At 34.4% G+C, this 22,378-nt stretch overlaps 2 protein-coding genes and 2 pseudogenes across 2 annotated transcripts; 2 read left to right on the forward strand and 2 right to left on the reverse strand.

Moving 5' to 3' along the window:
• Window positions 1-6,538: 6,538 nt before the first annotated feature.
• LOC120143720 (60S ribosomal protein L22-2-like) lies at window positions 6,539-8,414 on the forward strand. Its single transcript, XM_039157964.1, has 3 exons — window positions 6,539-6,632; window positions 6,719-6,964; window positions 8,175-8,414. The coding sequence occupies exons 2-3, from the start codon at window positions 6,735-6,737 to the stop codon at window positions 8,317-8,319; spliced, it is 375 nt and encodes a 124-aa protein (XP_039013895.1). The 5' UTR covers window positions 6,539-6,632; window positions 6,719-6,734; the 3' UTR covers window positions 8,320-8,414.
• Window positions 8,415-8,762: 348 nt separating this feature from the next.
• On the reverse strand, window positions 8,763-10,436 carry LOC120143748 (annotated as a pseudogene).
• Window positions 10,437-12,610: 2,174 nt separating this feature from the next.
• Window positions 12,611-13,343, forward strand: LOC120143732 (annotated as a pseudogene).
• LOC120143703 (cytochrome P450 81C13-like) lies at window positions 12,980-15,386 on the reverse strand. The gene is made up of 2 exons (XM_039157954.1): window positions 14,481-15,386; window positions 12,980-14,168 (listed from the first exon to the last, which is right to left on the reverse strand). Exons 1-2 carry the CDS (start codon window positions 15,363-15,365, stop codon window positions 13,557-13,559), a joined length of 1,497 nt encoding a protein of 498 aa, XP_039013885.1. The 5' UTR covers window positions 15,366-15,386; the 3' UTR covers window positions 12,980-13,556.
• Between the last annotated feature and the right edge of the window lie 6,992 nt (window positions 15,387-22,378).

The following is a 22,378-nucleotide window of genomic DNA, read 5'->3' on the forward strand; positions in this document are numbered from 1 at the left end:
GGAATGCATCGATGCGCTGTAGAATGTACCGATGCACTTCAAGGGGAAATAGAATTAGACCTTTCTTTTGGTCTAAGAAATGATAGATTAGAATACATCAATTAGATACTGATATGTATCAATGTATAAATATATAGATATCGAGCACGAACAAGTTCCGGGATGACCATCAAGTTAAGATTCGATCGGAAGAAAGGAAATCATAAAAGGGGATTGGAACTTAGTGAGGCCAATGTGAGTGCATATTAGTGATATGTAATGTTTACTAGAAATTTGACTTGCCATAAGTCTATTTCCTAGAGTAATATGCATGAAGTCATGAACATGAGAATAGTTTGATATGATTATATGTGTTATATGTTGATATGCTTTGTATATGATACATGATTTATGTAAAATATTATTATGTGATAATGAAAGATCATAAAATAAGATATGTAAAGATATGCTTGTAAGAAACAAGCCATGTATGTATATGTTACTGACAGAATAATTAAGCCAAGGTTTATTGTGATACGTAAGAATGAAATGTAACTGTATATAAGTGATAAGTCATGGAGATATGTGACTATGAGAATATTTAAGAGAAGAAAATATAAATCAGAAGATAATAAATTAAGAGACTCTACGAAAATAATATATAAATTAGGGGATATAACATAACGATGATACGAACTTATAGGATAAACACTATAGGAAAGAGTGATATATTTAAAAGGAAACTATGATATAGGAAGTATAAAACGAAGAACTATAAAACCTTATGAGAAGGTTATGAGAGTTATGTGAAACTAAATTAAATGGATATAATAAACTCGTATTTAAATAATGTGAGATAAGTGATAAGGGTTATATGTTATTGTACATGTTAGTATAATAAACCATGTAAGCTGGTACAACAGGAAAATGAGATAAAGATAAATAGCTTTACCTATAGGATTTATAAGATTATATGCTGGTATTATAACATGAAAAGTGAACCAAGTTCTATGATATTGATATATGTGAGTATAAAAGTACAAACTATAATTTATATGATATGAATAAGTTATTATAGGTACATGATGTCTGTTTTGAGATATGACAAGAGAAATGATATTTGACTATATGAGTATATGTATATGTGAATGATATGAAAATGAACTACGTGACTATGTGTGATCTTATGAAAATGTGACAATGATCTATGTGAAAGAACTATAAGATTATGTGTATATGTGATATGAATATGGCAATGTGTGATAACATAAATATTAATGCCCATGTGAAGTGTCATGAGAGCTAGAGGTATAGTTGGCATGCCAAGAGTCGAGGGTCTATGCGGTCCTTCGGGACATATATGTATTCCTTGGAACATGTGTAATGTCTTTTTGAGATACATACTTGATCCTTAGCATATATATATGATTATTAAGGAATTTTCTACGTGGTCCTTAGGGACATTTTATATGGTACTTCGGTGCAATTCTACGCGGCACTTCGGTGCAATTCTACGTGGCACTTCGGTGTATTTATACGAGCTGTGGTGACAGCATTAGTGCACAACCTCTAGAGACTCACATATCTATAGTTCTCACATATGTACATGGGCTAATCAAGAGATAATAACAAATATATGTTGTGATATGATAAATTTTATAACAAGGACATGATGAGGTATGGGTATAGTATATGATTAAGAAGGTTAAGTATATGTGCTATGTGATTAAAATGATAAGTGACTAATGATGATTTATATGTATGCATGTATTTCCTATTAGATAATCTGATATGATTTATATGATAATGTCTGTATTGCTTGGTTAATTGAATCATATGTTGAGTAAAAGAATAGATATAAGAGGATATAATTATAAAATATAAATGATAAGAATATTGATAGTGGAATAAGGTTAGAGATGAAAATAATGTGTGATATGTATATGTGTATAGTACGTTATATATAATGTTATATTATTTTGATGTGGCATTATAAGATGATATGTTCATGCATGTGTAAATAGTTAGAGTTCTTTTATAATTTAATGCCTCACTAAGTCATAGACTTAGCGTGTGATATTTTCACACGTAGGTTACAGAAACGAAAAGAGAAGTTAAGAGGAGCAAGACAAGTTAGCATCTTCCTTACGAATATCATATCAGAAACATATGGAGTATATGTATTTTGTGTTATAAAATTTAGTTGGCATGTAGTTACAAGATTTGGATTGAATATGTTCTGGTTGGTTTGTAAAACGATTTGATTATATTTATTTCTAAAAAGTACTCACTTTTTCAAATGATGAATTTAAGATTTTTGTGGATTTGTAAAGAAAAGAGTTTTGAAAAGTCAATGTGACACCTGAGATCTGGATTCGGGTCGGATACGGGGTTGAGGGTGTTACCTTAAGTAACACAGTGATTAACAATATTGGTTGGAATTGTCATTTAAAATGACTGTTTTAAGCTTTGTGCTGTCAATCTGTCACATGCCTTCATTCTTTCATTTTTTTCATATTGTGTTTTGTAAATCCTTTTGTAGCAGCAAAGACTCGATGACTATTCCAATGCATATTCATAAGTTAGCATATAAAAAGAGAAGTGTATTTCAACAAACGAAATTATGTAGAGACAACATTATTGTTGTTTATTACCTGAGAATTTTTGTTTAAATTATTTGATATTTTTTGGGCAATATATTTTTCTGTTCAATGTATTGCAGATTTTTGTTTAAATTATTTCATTTTCTTGCTCATCTTTTTTCTTGCCATTTCTTTTAGGGTAAGCTATATAAATAGTCCGATTTTGATTATCGGTTTAAAAACAAAGTACATTTGGTATCTTATGGTGTCATTTCATTCAATTTAAATCCTTGAGCTGTTAATTTTTATTAACCCATTAATAAAAGTCTGAGTTAACAACTAAAATATAAAAAAATCCCAAAAAAACCCACGTGTTTCTTCTTCTTTTGTTGCAAAACCCAGTAAACCAGTAACACCGGCTCCAATGAGTGCAACTGTCCTCAACTCCTCATACCAGCAGAATCAACATCGGCATTAACTTTCCTTATGTAAACCGCGATAAAGCTTGAACCTGAACAATAATAAATAATAAATATTGATAAGTGATAGAAACATATTGCAGGATAAATCCTATAGAAAAGATGAAAAGACACTACAAATGTTACAAAACTGGCCTTGAAAAGTTAGAATTCATCTCCAGGAAAGTGGAGAATCTATGTAGCTAAATATCTCAAGATTATATAAGAAATCCAATAAAAACTACGTAGAATACAAAGTCTTTATAAATCCACTCCATATGCATGTTGTTAATGAAGGAAAATTAGGAAAGAAACTTACAACATATTGAGATTGAAGTTTCCTCCTCAAAATCCGTTGTATTAATCCTCGAACCATTTCAATTAATATCCCTAAAAAAATTAGGTATTCAACCGAGACCTCCTCTTTACCGACGAAAACGACGCCATTCTCAAGATTGAAGAGGGTGATGTCGCTCTACGTCCTCATGTGAGGAAGGTTTTCGTGGAAGATTCACCGGACCTTGGGGTAAGTTTCACCAGACACGTGTGGGGATAGCAACTCGACAGGATTCTCCGATCTTTGGAGGTTCAAAGATTTGAAGCTCCCATGTAGTAGCAACGGAAAAGAAACTGAGAAGAAAAACGAAAAAGAAGATAAGAAATCGAAGGTGAAAGTAAGCGAAGAGAAGCCGAAGGCGAAGAAGAGCGGCAAAACAGAGTCGCCTTCAGCTCACGAAAAGCTTTACGTTAAAAATTGATCACAAGGGTTAAACGACGGACGACGCTCGTATTTGCCATAAAAGCATGTTAGATTTTTTAATAAGGTGGTATTTGTTTTTATTGTTTATGGTCTTCAAAGCTCTTATGTATGCGTCTCGCAGACCACGCGCAGACATTGGACTTCGCAGACCGTTTGTTTTTTAGAAGACAAAAGCTCTTCTAACATCTGCGCGTCCTCTTCTTAGCGCAGACGTGGACTTATGTCTTCAAAGTTCTTCTAACCTCTTCAAAGAACTATTTTTGCTATTAATTTTTTAAAAATTATAAAATGTCATTAAATTTAATGAATTATTACAAAATAGTCGCTATAATATTGTAATAAATTATAAAAATTCGATAATATAATAATTATTTTATAGTATTTAGATAAATTTATTAATAATTTTATAATATTTTAATAAATTTAATAAGTATTTTATAATTTTTTAAACTTTATTGACGAAAATGATCATTTGTATACAACGATATCTAATATATTTTATTTGAAAAAATATATTATACTTAGTAAAAAATATTATACAATTAAACTTAATAAACTTTTTTTATATAAAAACTTAGAAAATCACGGGGACATACGATTATTAGCTTTAAAATACAAAATAAATGTTTTAATAAAAAATATTCACACTATTGAAAAATCTGATTCTTATCATTTAATTCTGGTAAAGTACGAAAGTCCCTTTATACAGAATAAATAAATAAAAAACAAATAATATATTTTTTCTAAATAGAAAAATACTAATTGATGTATATTATATGGAGTATATATTATATATATTTTTTGATGTTACTAGAATCGGATTGTACCACTCGAATAAATTAAGATGATTTAAATGATATTATAAAATCGAGTATTGATATATTTGTGAATCGATAATTATTGAGAATTAAAATATAATTTTTTTAACAATTACTTAAACCGAAACAAATAGATTGAATTATAATCAAATTGATTTCATTATCGATTGATTTAATAATAATTTTTAAAATGATATATAATATTAAAACCAAAATCTAATAGTCCGTAGATGTAAATTTATAATAATAAAATTCATATAAAATTTATTTAATATATTTTTTCAAATAAAGTATATTAGATACGTTGAGTTATATACAAATAATCATTTTCGTCAATAAAGGTTAAAAAATTATAAAATATTTATTAAATTTATTAAAAAATTATTAAATTATTAATAAATTTATCTAAATACTATAAAATAATTATTATATTATCAAACTTTTATAATTTATTACAACATTATAGTGACTATTTTGTAATAATTCATTAAATTTAATGACATTTTATAATTTTTAAAAAATTAATAGCAAAAATGGTTATTTGGGTATAGTTTAAAAAATCAGTTTATTTATATTTCAGTTTATTTTAGCAGTCTGCAGACGTTAAAAAACAAACAGTCTTCTTCTTGCAGACTGCAGACTTTTGATCCACCTCTTCTGCTGCAGATGCCTGCAGATGTGGTCCGCAGACTGTAGATCTTTTACCTCTGCAAAAATAAACACCACCTAAGTCAACGGCTTAAACAAGAATGTTTATCCATATTTAATTTTATTTCTTTTTTCTTTTGTAAATCTTGGGAGTACAAATAAAAATAAAAATAAAAATAAAGAACTACCCTATTTTTCACTTGCTTTGGATTGTTGTAGCAGCTCAGCCTAAAAGCATCTAAATTAAGTAATAATTATTTATCTAATTTATCACTTGCTGAAAATTGCATTAGCTACTTCTATTTTTCTTTTTTGAAAAAAGTCCAAGAGGTGGTCTATTCTAATATGGTGATATTATCCGCATAAAAGGAAACATAGGTAGAAGAATTTATGATTAAGGTTTTACTTTTCCACAAACAACATAATAAGAGCCCTATTCGTCATACTGCAATGTTATCTAAGTAGAAAAATCATGGTTATCTTTTAGGGATATTCACGGGTTGAGATTTTTTAGAATACTTGAATTTAATTTGAAAATTAATTTTTATTTGATATTGAATTTATGAGGACATTATTCGAACTGAAATTCGATTCAATTTTTTAAGATAAAATCTGCACCCAATTTAACTCGATCTATATATATAATTTTTATTAGATAAAATAAAGATATAATTAAAAAAAATAATATAAAAAATTATTTGTAAATATATCTAAATATATAATATTATGTTAGATTTGGTTAGATTTTTTTACCTTAAATTCAAAGTCAATCCTACTCTTAAATAAGCTCTATTCGAACCCATTTTTCTTTAAAGAAAGCCCTAAATCTATTGAATTGGGTCGAAATCTATTGTACCCAAATCAAATGATTATCCCTAATTCTCCTCTGATCTTACGAATACATTATTTTTCAACAAGTAAAACTGTAATTGATATTTTTAAGCAATAAACATCTTCATAAAAATGACCTTTTCAATGATGAATCCATTAAGGTCCAAGGGTAATCAATGTCCACATTAAAATCTAAATTTTATTAGATTAATTATTATTTTATTAATTATGTTTATTTTAAAATTTAAAAAATATATGACAGATACTTTCACAAGAAATATAGAAATTTCTTAAAAAAACTTTGGACTTGGAGCTTGGAATTCATTTTCAGGTCCATCCAAGAGTTCTATGGGTTGAATAATGGCAGTAATCCATCTCCATTCTTTTTCCCCCTTCCTGTTTTAGCCTAAAACCCACACAATAAAGGCCCAAAATCTAACCATGGAAAGTACATCCGAAAACCCTAGGAATCAATATATTTGTTAAGAAACTGCTAAAAAGACTAGGTCTTTGTAACTTCACCGATTTGTATCTTCGAAACAACAGAGGCAGCTAAGGTACTCTATTTGTCTCTCTCTTCATTCCTTTTTTTTTTCCTCCTTCTCTTTTTTTTTCTTATTGAGTTGACTCAATTAAAACTCCGTGATTTGGTGCGAAGATGAGTCGTGGAGCAGCCGCGGGACCCAAGGGGAAGAAGAAGGGAGCGTCCTTCACCATCGACTGTTCTAAGCCGGTTGAGGATAAGATCATGGACATATCCTCACTGGAAAAGTTCCTCCAAGAAAGGATCAAGGTCGGTGGCAAAGCAGGTGCTCTTGGCGACTCCGTCACTGTCACCCGTGAAAAGAGCAAAATCACCGTCACCTCTGATTCCAACTTCTCCAAGCGGTACTTTTCATTTTTATCTTTTGATCTTTTAGTTCATTACGATACCATCTCCTCCGCTTCCATGAACTTTTTGCTTGAAAATGTTTTGAATGTTAAGTTATGATGGTGGAATCTTTTAATTCTATGGTTTATGTCGGATTGTTTTGAATATAAAGCCCAATTTGAACTGAATCTTTAGAGGAAATGGATTTTTGCTTGCGATAGAACTTGAATATTTAGACACACTACTAGTGTTGTTTTTTAGCTGTTGTATCACTTTTTGTAGCCTCACAACAGCACCTCATGAAGCTTTACTTTGGTTAATGATGGTGTGTAAGTAATAGTCGCAAGTTTTTATGATCCATTTGAGCAATGAAATGCCTACTAACCAACTAAGCATTCCATTTCCTAACCGCCAGCAAAACCTCAAGCATTTCTTTTTTGTATGCCGACAATGATCGATACTTAACACCTAATCTTCTATCTTGAAACACATCTCCGACATCTGTTTTTGAAGCATCTGTCGCTACCACAAATACCTAGTGAAACTGGGCGGTGCGAGCAAAGGAGCTATAGTGACAGCCTGCTTAAGATTCTCAAAGGCTAACTGAGGCTGGCCACTCCATACAAACCCACCCTTCTTCAATAGCTATCAACCCACAACCTTTAATGGATTTTCTATAATACCCTGTAAGGCTGAGGAATCCTCTCAAAGCCTTGATGGTTAGGTTCCGTTTAATCCACTACATTGAATTTTCTTATAATCCATTGCTACCCCTTTCTCACTAATCACATGACCCAAATAATTGACCTCATTAGCTCCAAAATCACATTTACTCCTTTCCAAAAACAGCTGCTTCCGTTTGAAGAAAGTAATGACTGAAATGAGTGCCAATCCTTGGAATTAACTAGATTGTCTTAAAGAAACTAAGATGTATCTCCTCAAATATGGCCTGAATATGGAGTTCACTAACCTTTATAGTGCAAGGATTAATGGAGTTCATTAATCCTTGATTGTTTATTCTGTAAGTAACTTTAGCTTTACCAACTTAGCGTTATGTATGGAAGTGGAACCTTTCTAACTTTTAATTTTAAGGTTGATGACAACACGTCCTTGATGTCTGAGACCTTTAATATATCTAGTTTTTTCCCTTTATGGTTGTTTGTCCTGATATTAAAATATTTGAGCCTCTTAGCTGATGGTTTCTTTGTCTTTCTTATTGGTGTTTAGGTATCTTAAGTACTTGACCAAGAAATATTTGAAGAAGCACAATGTCAGGGATTGGCTTCGAGTGATTGCTTCCAACAAGGATCGTAATGTTTATGAACTACGATACTTCAATATTGCTGAGAATGAGGGTGAGGAGGAAGAGTGAAGATCGGTTCAGCCTTTTCCATAGTCACCTGTTTGTTCGGTTTAATTGTTATGAGGAACCTCGTTTATCTATCTCAAGTGTTATATTTTTGAACTGGTTTCATTGTTATTTCGAATCTTCTCTATTTTTCATAAAAAAGGTGCATGTTTCTCCAAGGAGCTGATTATAACTTACACAAGCATTTAATTGATCTTGCACTTTGCTTTTTTTTAACAACGGCTGGTAGCAGTACTTTCTGTAGTGATGGTCATGACTTAGGACTTGGCATTTGTGAGAAGAGTTATCTACCGGGTTGTCCTGGCCATTTGACTCGATTTAAAGAACATCTTTAATAGCATATGCCTTGAACATGATTTTGAGGGTAGAATGGCTTCCATTTCACTATGAAACACAGATTTAAACCGTCTGACAATCCGGTGTCTTATTTAAGGCCAACTCTGTGGCACTTGTAGTTACATTATCACAATATTTGGAAGCTGCAAATTTTAGTTGAAGTTCGAACTTTAAAATTGAGTGAGGAGCTTAATCAATTCAGGCCGTGGAGAACACAGAGCTTCCAATGGCATAGCCTTGGACAAAAGTGATCCAGTACGTGGGGTCATATCTACAGTATCTGACCCTACATTTTCCCATTCAAAGCATTGTAGCTGTACCCAGTGCCAACAGAACCAACCGCAAGCCCATGGTAGTGCCGGGACAAGCTCTCCTCCCGAGTCCAAATGGAAAAAATTAGTATCGATCCTTCACCTCCCAAGTTCCCTCGAATCTTTCAGGCTTGAACTTGGTTGCCTCGTCCCATATATTAGGATCATTGTATAGCCCAAGCGTTGACAATCAGCAGTGTGCCTTTAGGTACCTCGTATACGCCCACCATACAGTCTTCGGATGAATAATTGGGCACCAGAAACGGTCCTGCGGGATATAACCTGAGTGTCTCATTTACAATGCAACGAAGATAAGGAAGCTTGGTGAGATCCGATTCATTCAGTAGACGCTCGTGCCCGACGTGGTTATCGATCTCGGCTCTCACTTTCTTCAAAACCTCAGGATGGTTTAATAGGAGTGACATTGCCCATTCTATTGTAACTTTTGGCATTTCAGATCCCGCAATGAACATCATCTGGGACACATGTTGCATGCGGATGTTAATATCATTAAAAGCATATTAACTTTTGATATATTTAAACTTTACCACTGCCTTGAGATGAGAAATAACAACTTACCACTGCCGTGCCCTTGATGACTTCATCGGAAAGGAATTCAGGATTTTCTTCTTGATAAGACAGAAGCTTTTAGATCACCGAAGGATTTTCTATGGCATTGACAGCAGCATCTCGAGTTCTGTTTGATCTAATTCCATCCACTAATTTCTGTAGGTATTCGTCTCTTCTCCTCTGCAATTCTTTATACCCCTTTTCAATCCCTTGGAAACCAATCCACTTCAGAATTGGAAAGTAATCGCATATGGTTGTTTGCATGCTCCGAAAAAATAAACTCTTAAATTCTTGGAATACCATCTTTTCTGTCTCCTTGTTCCTAGTTGCAGCCTTTCCGGACGCCATCTTCAACAGGAAATTCACCGTCAAAAGATTAAACTAGTATGTCAAGTCCACCTTTCGGCCGCTGCCGTTAGCTACCGACACGTTAAGCAAGTGACGACGAAGCAAGTTGCCGACTTCATCTTCATGTATGGAAGAAGACTTCTGAACGCTGATTGTCGATAAAAGTTTAACGACGGTGAGACGGCGAAGGTACTTCCAAAGAGGTCCATGAGGAGCCCATATGTAGGAACGTCGAAATATCCCCGGCCATAGTCGGAGGCCGGTTTGCAAATATGATATCGTTCTTGCCGAAGCATTCCTTAACAGCAGAAGGAGAAGATACGACAAGCATACGCCTACAACCTACTCTGAGATATAAAATGGGGCCATACTTGGATAACAAGGTTGCTAATGATTTTTAGAGCTGGCTACCGAGAAGGTGAAAATGGCCAATAATTGGCAGAGACAAGGGTCTAGGTGGTAAGTTTTGCTTTCGTTGAGTTAAAAGCTTGATGGTGAGAAAAATGAAGATTATGAAGCCAATGCAGTGGTAGAGACTCTTCATGGAAAAGATAGGAAACCGTTGGAGGAAGAGAAGAAATAAAGAAAGCCTTAACTGTCCCTAGAATTTATAGAAGCCTCGAGTGAGTCACTGAATTATTTAAAGTGGGATCAGTCTATGCATTGAAATTTAATCATTTTGAGTCGTTGCACTATTGAAAGTGGGATCATGTGTCTGCATCATGTTTATCATACTGAAAACTGCTCTACCATGAGATAGGAGACGAGGGTGATGAAGTTAAGTTGCAAGTGCAAGAAGAAATGAAATCACATTATACTGTGAAACGAATACGAAGGACTGTCGGTAAGTTTTCCGGTGTTCCTTGCGTTGTCGGTTCATAAGAGAAGGGTTCTGCGTCCTTTGGGTGTTTAGAACTGTTCGGCGTTGTGGACCTTGTGGTCGGAACTGTTGGATGGTGGTAAGTTTCATTCTTCTCCTCCATTCTTGAATATGAGTGGTAAGTGTTGTTACCGGTTTGATTATTGGTGGTCCTACGTTTTTGTTAATGTTGTTGCGTCGGGGCGATAGTGATCATTTTATTACAAATCGATAATATTAGTGACTAATTTATTACATTTAAAACTTTAGTGGGAAAACGAAAATTTACTCAAATATTAGTGATCACTGGTGTAGTTTACCCTTAAAAAATTATTATAATTTTATTTTTTTAATTTAATATTCTAATTTATTACCAACAGTGGTTTGTTCAATTAGTAAGCAGTTTGATATCGCTTAAATATGTCTCGAGTTTGAGGACTTATGTATGCAAAAATTTTCAGTTGGAAGACTCACCCACAAAAATTAAACGTGCGATACAGATCAATCCACATTAGTCATGACAAAACACTGAAGAATCGGAAAAGCAACGAAAAAAAGTATTCTCTAAAAATGTCTTTATTTTAAATTATTTTTTATCATTTATTTGCATTTATGATTTATTCATTTATTTATTTTAAGTACTTTGCATTTATTTACTTTTACATGTCGTTTAATTTTTTTATTCAATTTTAATATTAATGTACTTTCTCATGTATTTTGAATTACTTTCGTTATTTTCATTAATTGTAATTTTTTGTCTCACTTTTTCAGATTAAACCTAAATTATTTTTACTTTTATATTTTTCAAAATCATAATTTATTTTATTTACTCTCTTAAAACAATATATAATGTGTTGGTATCAATTTAAACATTGTGAGAGTGCTCGTCATTCTTCGCATGTAACTTCTTGAGTTCTTCTAGTTGAATCTTTAATAAAACGTAGATCTAATAAAAAGATAATTTTCGATATTCAATCATATTTAACCCAAAAAATCGATGACAACTTCAAAATGATAAATCATTCATTTAAGTCAAGATCCGCTTTGAATTTAAAATAAAAACTGTCCCGATAACACCGTAACATTTTTATTTGTGGAAAAATATTATTGAACCAATTTTGGAATAGCTAGTGTGAATCTTAGGGATATTTCCAAAATTTGCTTTTTGGCGCATTTACTTTTATCAAATACAATCAACAGTTTATAGTTTCCATTTTAATTTAAGGATAAAAAAAAATGAAGAATATGAAGCAGAGGTACGAGATTCTTCATGGAAAAGATAAGGAAATCGTTTAGGGAAGATAAGATATAAGCGTCGAGTGAGTCGCTGCATTATTGAAACAAGTCTATGCATGGAAAAATATCTCTAAATTTGTGGTTTCACAATTACCAAATAAAATAATAATTATCATAATAATATTAATATTAGTTAATCAATCAAATCAAGTCATCATCCATCAAATTCATCATTTATATATTAAAACAAATCTAATATATGCGTATACATATAAATACATCTAATTTATAAAAATTAATACATATATACGTATATAAATTAAATCATCTCGATTTTTAATTTGGTATTTGAAAATGAATTTCAAACTATTCATTCGGTATTTCAAAACAATTAAGAAACTTTAGATATAAAATAATTTATAAAATATTCAATATCATATTTGTTGTATCAGATTTCATAGAAAATAAATTGAATAGTTTAACCATAAAAAAAATAAAATATCAATTAAAATAATTATTTTATTGGAAAATATCACTCGGTCGGATTTAGGTTTTTTAAATTTGAGATGTTACAATTCTCCTCCTTTGATAATCGTGCTCGAATTTTCGTCGGATTCTAACATCTAGAAATATGTTTTACGCGCTGCGAGCCCTCTCATTTCGCCAAACAAACGCAAGAATTGCAGATTCATTTATCCTCTCTTTGTTGCTTCGCGATCGATGGCGTTGCCTAATCAGCAAACTGTTGATTACCCGAGCTTCAAGCTCGTCATCGTCGGCGATGGAGGAACTGGAAAGACCACTTTTGTGAAGAGGCATTTAACTGGAGAGTTTGAAAAGAAGTATGAGCCAACCATTGGAGTTGAGGTTCACCCATTGGAGTTCTTCACTGGGAAAATCCGGTTTTATTGCTGGGATACTGCTGGGCAAGAGAAGTTTGGTGGTCTCAGAGATGGTTACTACATTCATGGGCAATGTGCCATTATTAATTTATTATGTTTGATGTTACTGCCCGGTTGACATACAAGAATGTTCCTACATGGCATCGTGATCTTTGCAGGGTGTGTGAGAATATTCCTATTGTTCTATGCGGTAACAAGTTTGATGTAAAGAACAGACAGGTTAAGGCAAAGCAGGTCACATTCCACAGGAAGAAGAACCTGCAATACTACGAAATTTCTACCAAGAGCAACTACAATTTTGAGAAGCCTTTCTTGTACCTTGCCAGGAAGCTTGCTGGCCCCTCGTACTGGCTAGCAGCACTTTCTGTTGTGATGGACTCAGGACTGTCCATTAGAAGTGTTATCTACCGGGAGGACCTGGCCATCCGACCAGATTTAAAGAACATCTTTAATAGCATGACTTGAACAAGATTTAAGGTATAGCAGGTCTACCATTTTCTACTATACAACTCAGATATAAACCGCCTGACAAGTTATTTATATATGTGGATGTATATCCTTTCAGCTTTTGAATTCTTAACCCTGAAAATCCTGTGCCTTTTTTAAGGCCAACACTATGGCAATTGTAGTTACAATCTCAAAATCTTTTGAAGCTGAAAATTTTAGTTGAAGTTAACTTTAAAATTGAGAGAGGAGATTAATCAAATCAGGCCGTGGAAAACACAGAGCCTCCAATGGCATAGCCTTGGACAAACCTAGTCCAGTACCTGGGGTCATATCTACAGTATCTGACCCCACATTTTCCCATTCAAAGCATTGTATAACTGTACCAAGTGCCAACAGAACCAACCGCAAGCCAATGGTAGCGCCGGGACAAGCTCTCCTCCCGAGTCCAAATGGAAGAAATTTCGATCCTTCTTTCTCCTCCTCAAATCTTTCAGGCTTGAACTTGGTTGGCTCGTCCCATATTTTAGGATCATTGTGTATGGCCCAAGCATTGACAATCAGCAGTGTGCCTTTAGGTACCTCGTATCCACACACCATACAGTCTTCGGATGAATAATGGGGCACTAGAACCGGCGCTGGAGGATATAACCTGAGTGTCTCATTTACAGCACTACGAAGATAAGGAAGCTTGGAGAGATCTGAGTCATTCAGTAGACGCTCATGCCCGACACGGCTATCAATCTCGGCTCTCACTTTCTTCAAAGCCTCTGGATGATTTAATAGGAGTGACATTGCCCATTCTAGTGTAACTGAAGTCGTTTCAGTTCCTGCAATGAACATCATCTGGGGCACATGTTGCATGCCGATGTTAAAATCATTAAAAGCAGAATACTGATTAATCATCGCTGTGATAGATTAATCAAACCAAGCATTATGAGCCAATGATTTTTTTTTATATAATAATTGTTGAAGATGGACTTTTGCATAAAATGGGTCTCCTTTTGACTTCTGAGATTTGTGTTAAGTAATGCAGTTGTAAAATAGTCTACTTCTGCATATTTGTATAATTAATGCAGTTGTAAAGGCTTGAGATAACAGGCGACAACCGTACTCTGTTTTTCCTTTTATGCTTTGAGATGTGAAATAACTACTTACCAGTGTCGTGCCTTTGATGACTTCCTCGGAAAAGAATTCAGGATCTTCTTCTTGAAAAGACAGAAGCTTTTCGATCACCGAAGGATTCTCTATGGCATTGTCACGAGTTCTCTTGAATCTAATTCCATCCACTAATTTCTGTACGTATTCGTCTCTCCTCCTATACAATTCTTTCAACCCCTTTTCAATCCCTTGGAAACCAATCCATTTCAGAACAGGGAAGAAATCACATATGTTGGTTCCCAAGCTCGGAAAAAATAAACTCTTAAATTCTTTAAATACCATCTTTTCTGTCTCCTTGTCCCTAGCTGCAGCCTCTCCGGACGCCATCTTCAACATGACATTCATCGTCAGAAGACCAAACAAGTATTTCAAGTCCACCTTTCGGCTGCTGCCGTTATCTGCCGAGACTCCAAGCAAGTGACGATGAACCAAGTTGCCGACTTCATCTTCACGTATGGAAGAAGACTTCTGAACGCTGGTTGTCGATAAAATCTCGACGACGCTGAGACGGCGAAGGTTCTTCCAAAGATGTCCGTGAGGAGCCCACACGTAAGAACGGCCGTCGTACATTAAAATATCCCCGGCCATAGTCGGGGGCCGGTTTGCAAAAATCATATCGTTTTTGCCGATGCATTCCTCAACAGCAGAAGGGGAAGATGCAACAAGGATACGCCTAGAACCTACTCTGAGATATAAAATGGGTCCATACTTTGATAACAAGGTTGCTAATGATTTGTAGAGAGGGTTACTGAGAAGGTGAAAGTGGCCAATAATCGGCAGAGACAAGGGACTGGGAGGTAGGTTTTGCTTTCTTCGAGTTAAAAGCTTGATAGTGAGAAAAATGAAGAATATGAAGCCAAGGCAGTGGTAGAGATACTCCATGGAAAATATAGGAAAGCGTTGGAGGAAGATAAGAAATAAAGAAAGCCTTAACTGTCACATTTAAAGTGGAATCAGACTATGCATTGGAAATTGGGACCTTTAGTGGGACAAGGACAACCCATTCCGACGACTTTAATCCTAAAAAAACCAATCAACTAATTAGGATATTTAATAAGTTCTTAACCGAGTTTGAAGTTATTGACTCTGTGACAGCTATTACTGGACAAATGAGGAAGCTGATAAACTCATACGAGGAGTAAAGAAGGTTAAACCATTGGAACAACAAAAGTTTTCCAAGCTTGTGAATTAGAGCCGAGTAATTTTTTTTACTTGAAAAATTGATTTTTTCCATTTAATTCGATTCAAGAAATTTAGATTCAAGAAAATTCGATTAGAATTGATTTTAAGTTGTAATTTTATAAATTCGACTTGATTAAAAAATTTTAAATTTAAGTCGAGTTATAAAATACAACTCGAATAACTCAAATAGTAATTTGAATAACTCACAATTTTTAGTAATCAGTAGATTTATTTTTAAGTTTTAGTCGAGTCCCTCGATAACTTATGATATATGTATAGCACATATGAAAAAAATATGAAGAAATATATATGTATTGTATATGGTTATAAAAAATCATTTAAATTAGAATTAAATAGAATCATACTATTATAAATATTTACAATTAAATTTAAACACAAACTCGAATTTTTTTTACTCAACTCGATCGAACGCTCACTCCTATGTGCAATGGCAGAGCCACATGTTGTTGAGTGTGGGCACGCGCCCTTCCTAGAATTCAATTTTTTTTCGATTAATTACTTTTTTTATTAATAGTATTCATCCTAAAATTTTATTTACATCGACCTTATTTAAAAATTTTATTTATACCTACTTCAATTAAAATTTTTAAATTATTAACATATATATTGATCCTCAAAAATATTTTTAAATCTATCACTATCTACGTGAAACCATTATACAGGCTCTCTCTATTAGTACCAACCATCAGCAAGCTGACTCAGTTAGGCCTGTAAACGAACTGAACGTACACGGACGGAAGTATGTTAATGTTCGTTCATTTAATAAATAAATGAACATAAACGAACACAAACATAAACGAACAATTTTTTTTTTGTTCATGTTCGTTTATTAAGGAATATAACTTGTTCATGTTCGTTCATTTAATAAATAAACGAATATAAACGAACATGAACTGTAACAGCCTCGATACCGGGTTAGTGACTCAATTATAAAACTTCGAAATGTGGTGATTAAAATAGAATGATTGAATACTGTTGAAATTTGATATAGGGTTAAATTGCAAGGAAAATGAAATTGAAGGATAGAATGGTCATTTGTAAGGAAAAATAATTAAGATTTCTTATATTTATTTTAGCTACACGTGGAAGAATGAAGAAAAAACATAAGCTTCCAGAGTTTTCTTCCTTTCTCTTCTTGTTCTTCACGTGTGAAGCTAAACAAAGGTGAGATTTCTTTTAAGCTGATTATGTGCTGAAATTTGAGTTGGGTTTTGACTATTAGGTGATAAGTAAGATTAAGGAAAGCTTAATTTGCTTCAAAACAACAAAATGAAAAGTGTAGGAGGATTTAAAGATTTGGAGTTTGTGAATGAAATTTCGAAATAGAGTTCATAATTAGAATAAGAAGTTGAATTTGACTTGTCATCTACCTAATTAAAGGATATGAAGTGTCGAAATTAGATTTTGAACATGTTGAAATTGGGGTGAAATTCTTGAATTTTATGTGGAAGATTGGATTTTAAGTTAAAGAAGTGATTATTGAGTAGTAATGAGTGTAAGTATATGTATGCAAGTTAGAAACATTAAAGAAAGTGAAATAAGAAGAATTGGGGAGAAAAAAGGATGAATTTCGTGATAAAAATAAAATTTATGGGCTATGTGCATCGATACACATTCAATATGCATCGATGCATCAAGGATAAATCCCAGAAATTGTTCAAGGTGTATCGATACACTCTGATAAAATAAAAACATCGAATGACATTAGTGCATCGATGCACCCCATTGAATACAAACATCGAATGTGATTCATGCACCGATGCATAAGTAGTGCATCGATGCACCCGTTAAGGAATGCATCGATGCATTGTAGAGTGCATCGATGCATACCCTCATTAAAGATAAAGTTATCCTTCTTTTAGACTAATAAGTTATAGTTTAGCATATATTAATTAGTATATTGATATGTATTAATGTATTACTATGTAGATATAAAACGTAAGTCTGTTCTGGAACAATCAAAGGATTAGTATCGAGTCAAAACGAGCAAGGCTAAGGTGAGTGCGTTTTATGGTTTAAGTGTATGGAGATAAGACTTGTGATAAGTCTATCTCTGATAGTTGAATTCATAATTTCATATTCATGTATATGCATACATGCATTATTGTTATAGTGATTTTGTGCACAATTTATTATGCTTTAATATGATATTATGGGAACAAATGTCATTGCAAGGGTAATTGATACAGGTATGTGAATATTGAAAAGAATCATGTGTATATATGAAGTGATAGCAGTGATATGATAATGATAATTTTAATTAAGCCCATGTCCTTTAATATGAGAAATGTGGGTATAATTGGCATACCAAGAGTCGAGGGATATACAGCGGTCCTTCGGGACATAGTGGTCCTTCGGGACATAGTGGTTCTTCGGAACAATCAGTGGTCTTTCGGGACATAGTGGTCCTTTGGAACAAATACTGAACGAATGTTCGGTGCCCCATGAGGGAATTTATTGAGCTGTGGTGACAGCATTAGTGCACAACCTCAATGTACTCAAGTACCTCTGTTCTCAATAATGTACATGGGCAATCTAAAGATAAATGGAATGGAAAAGTGTATAAGAAGTAAAGTTCATATGTGCATATCATGTTTACATATGTTATCATATAAGATATATGTACATTGAAATATCATGATGAAAAGGTAAGAGTGCATATTCATGAATTTATTGTTACATGTTCATTTATTGTCTCACTAAGTCTGTGACTTAGCGTGTAAGTGATTTACACGTAGGTGCCAAAAAACAAGAAGATCAGAATTAAGAGCTGAGTGGACAGTATACTTTACAAGAAGGATCAGATCAGGAGTAACTCGCAATGTAGGTATTTTGTTGTAATTAGTGTGTTGGCATGTAAACAACTTGTGAGTTATAAATGCTCTGATCGATTTTATGTAGTATTGTCAATTTTTGTAAATTAACAGTTTTTATTTTGAATGAAAGTTTTAAATTCCTTGTTTTTCTATAAGTGTCAAAGTTTGAAAATTCAATGTGACACATCAGACTCGTATTCGGGTCGGATACGGGTTGGGGTGTTACAATTAATGGTATCAGAGCTATAGTTTAGTCGATTCTCGGTATGAACTGGTGTCTAGAGTGTCTTATAATGTGTACATGCCAATAAAATAGTGAGAACTTCTGATCTGATGTAACAGTAAGTATGATGTTTTGCTAATAGAACGATATAATTATATTATTATAGATGTCCGGACAGGGTAACTCTAAGAGTGAAGCGGAAGATGATATGCCTGCTGAAAGCAGCAATTCACCTGTCCTGGCCAGGCATAGTGAAGAGCAGACACCCTCTGGAGTGCCTATAGGTGAACAAGATGTGTTCTTTAGAACACTGGACGCGGTATTGGCGCGTTTTCAACCTTCTGTTACTTCAACTCCAAGAATGAATGTTGCAAAGGAGTTGAAGATTTTAGGAGCACCAGAGTTTAGAGGTGAAGCCGAAGAAGGTCCTGATGTTGCGGACCTTTGGCTTAATGACGTAAAGATTATGCTTGAAGGACTTCACTGTTCTGAAGCTGAGAAATTGGATGGAGTAGTCTCCTTGCTCCGAGGGCAAGCGAGAATTTGGTGGACCAATGTTACCTTGAGGATGCCTGGTGATCAAGTAACTTGGTCTTTCTTTTTAGAAGAATTTAAGCATAAGTAAATCGGAGATCAGTTCATGCGGTAGATGAAACAATAGTTTATGAGTTTGAAACAATGGAGTCGTACAGTGTATGACTACGAGTGCAGATTCAATAGACTGAGCCGCTTTGCTACTGAGCTTATTCTTACGGAAAAGGATGCTTGCGATTGGTTTGTAGAAGGTTTACGTCCAAGAATAAAATAAATGTTAATTGTGTTAAATCTATCGTCATTTCAAGAAGTGGTGAATCATGCTAAAGCTCTGGAAAGAGCTCAAAATGAGAGATTTGGAGATTCACGAGCTCAAACGTCAAAGAGATCGGGTGCATCCTCGAGTTCTGCACCATCCAAGAGAGGTAGAGATGCTGGTGTTAGACCCCAAGTTAGAACAGAGTCGGTGACCTCCTCCGCTAGAGGATCTAATCAGATGAGGGATCGACAAATTCAGTCGGTAGGATCAAGTGCTGGGAGATCTAATTAGAATCAAGCTAAGCCATGTCCACATTGTGGAAGGAATCACTCGGGAACTTGTAGACTGATCTCTGGATCATGCTTTAAGTGTGTGGATACTTGACATTTTGTTCGGGATTGTCCCATGTTAGCCGGTGATTCCGCTCAGCCAGAGAGGTTTGCCTCGGCTCCCCAGAGAGGAAGAGGTAGAAGCAGAGGAAGAAGTCAATCTGATTCATCAGCTCCACAAGAGATACGCTTCACCGCTCGGGTGTATAATCTCAAGACTAGCGAGGATAGAGATGACCCAGAGATCATAGTAGGTACCTTCCAATTGTATGACAAGAATGTGTTTGTATTGATTGATTCGAGGTCTACTTATTCTTACATTTGCAGTAAGTTAGTGAAAGAATTGAATATTTCGTTAGAAGTTACTAGCAGTGAGGTAATAGTGACCAATCCGTTAGGACGCAGTGCTCGAGTCAGTACGGTATGTCGAGGGTGTCCCATACGGATTCAGGGAATTGAATTCCCTGCTAATCTGATGGAACTACCTTTTGATGAATTCGATGTGATATTAGGAATGGACTGGTTATATCGTTATTATGCTAATGTTGACTGTAGGCTAAAAAGAGTAACGTTGAGAAGTCCAGAAGGGGTAGAAGTTATAATATTTAGTGAATGATGGAACCCATTGGCTAATGTAATTTCAGTGATGTCGGCAAAGAATTTATTGCTACAGGGATGTCAAGGGTTTATTGCAAGTGTGCTGGATGTGAGAGCTAAAGAGAAGGGGATTAAAGAAATCCCTATAGTCAGAGAATTTTCTGACGTTTTTCCTGCAGAGTTACCGGGTTTGCCTCCAGACAGAGAAGTAGAATTTCAGATTGAAGTAATGCCGGGAACTGCACCTATCTCCATGGCACCCTACAGAATGGCTCCGAAAGAGTTACAAGAATTAAAGATCCAATTGCAAGAATTATTGGACAAAGGATTTATTAGACCAAGTGTTTCACCATGGGGAGCTCCAGTTTTGTTTGTCAAAAAGAAGGATGGATCCATGCGTCTTTGCATTGATTATAGGCAACTCAATAAGGTGACCATCAAGAACAAGTATCCACTCCCCCGAATTGACGATTTATTTGATCAGTTAAAGGGAGCTTCAGTGTTTTTAAAAATTTATCTCCGTTCTGGGTATCATCAATTGAAGATTCAAGATAAAGATATTCCAAAGACAACATTCAGAATGAGGTATGGTCATTATGAATTTATTGTGATGCCGTTTGGAGTTACAAATGCTCCGGCTGCTTTCATGGATCTTATGAACCGGATATTTCAACCCTACTTGGATCGATTCGTAGTGGTGTTCATCGATGATATCTTAGTGTATTCGAAGTCGGAAGAAGAACATAATTTGCATTTGAAGACAATTATACAGACTTTGAGAGAAAAGAAGCTTTATGCCAAACTTTCCAAATGTGAATTCTGGTTGAAAGAAGTGACGTTCATTGGACATATGATTTCTGCTGAAGGAATTCGAGTGGATCCTCAAAAGATTAAAGCTATTTTAGAGTGGGAAATTCCAAAGAATGTGTTAGAAGTCCGGAGTTTTCTGGGGTTAGCTGGTTATTAGCGAAGATTCGTTAAAAACTTTTCGATAATAGCATTACCTCTAACTAAGTTATTGAGGAAAGAGGTAAAATTTGCTTGGACACCGGAGTGTCAAGAGAGTTTTGAAAAGTTAAAGAAGATTTTGACAGAAGCTCCAGTTTTGGTGCAACCCGAATCTGGTAAGAACTTTGTAGTGTACAGTGATGCATCTCATAACGGTTTGGGATGTGTGTTAATGCAGGAAGGTAAAGTGGCGGCCTATGCTTCGAGGCAATTAAAATCAAATGAGAAGAATTATCCAACACATGATCTGGAGATGGCGGCAGTAGTGTTCGCTCTTAAGATATGGCGTCATTACTTGTATGGTGAACGATGTTATTTGTACACAGACCATAAGAGTTTAAAGTATTTGATGACTCAGAAGAAGTTGAATTTAAGACAAAGAAGATGGGTGGAATTCTTAAAGGATTACGATGTAGTGATTGATTTCCATCTGGGTAAAGCAAATGTAGTAGCTGATGCTTTAAGCCGAAAGACGTTTGCAGCTTTGTGAGCTCTTAATGTCAAATTATCAATTAGTGAAGACGGTGCAATTTGTACAGAAATGACTCTCAAGCCATCGTGGCTGGATCGAATTAAAGAATTGCAAGCTAGAGATGAGATGTGTTTGAAAAAGCTGCAACAAGTGAAAGAAGAGAAAGTAAAAGATTTTGAGATTAAGTCGGATGGGAGTCTTTATTATCAAGGGAGGTTGGTGATTCCGGATCATGATGAGTTAAAGAAAGATTTGTTAACGAAAGCTCATTGTAGTCCATTGACTATGCATCCGGGAGGAAACAAGATGTATATGGACCTTAAGAGTCGATATTGGTGGCCTGGAATGAAAAGAGACATTACAGAATTCATATCTAAATGTTTGACGTGTCAGCAAGTCAAAGCTGAACATCAGGTTCCGTCTGGACTATTGCAACCTATGTCTATTCCTTAGA

Source organism: Hibiscus syriacus, unplaced genomic scaffold, assembly GCF_006381635.1.
Source record: "Hibiscus syriacus cultivar Baekdansim isolate YM2019G1 unplaced genomic scaffold, ASM638163v2 tig00110863_pilon, whole genome shotgun sequence".
Classification (NCBI taxonomy): domain Eukaryota; kingdom Viridiplantae; phylum Streptophyta; class Magnoliopsida; order Malvales; family Malvaceae; genus Hibiscus; species Hibiscus syriacus.

Excerpts from the sequence above, each read along its gene's own strand:
- LOC120143720 (XM_039157964.1), top strand. The coding sequence starts at position 6,735 with ATGAGTCGTGGAGCAGCCGCGGGACCCAAGGGGAAGAAGAAGGGAGCG. Across the intron at positions 6,965-8,174 it reads GATTCCAACTTCTCCAAGCG|GTATCTTAAGTACTTGACCA; the intron begins GTACTTTTCATT and ends ATTGGTGTTTAG.
- LOC120143703 (XM_039157954.1), bottom strand. The coding sequence starts at position 15,365 with ATGGAGTATCTCTACCACTGCCTTGGCTTCATATTCTTCATTTTTCTC. Across the intron at positions 14,169-14,480 it reads TCATCAAAGGCACGACACTG|ATGATGTTCATTGCAGGAAC; the intron begins GTAAGTAGTTAT and ends CATGTGCCCCAG.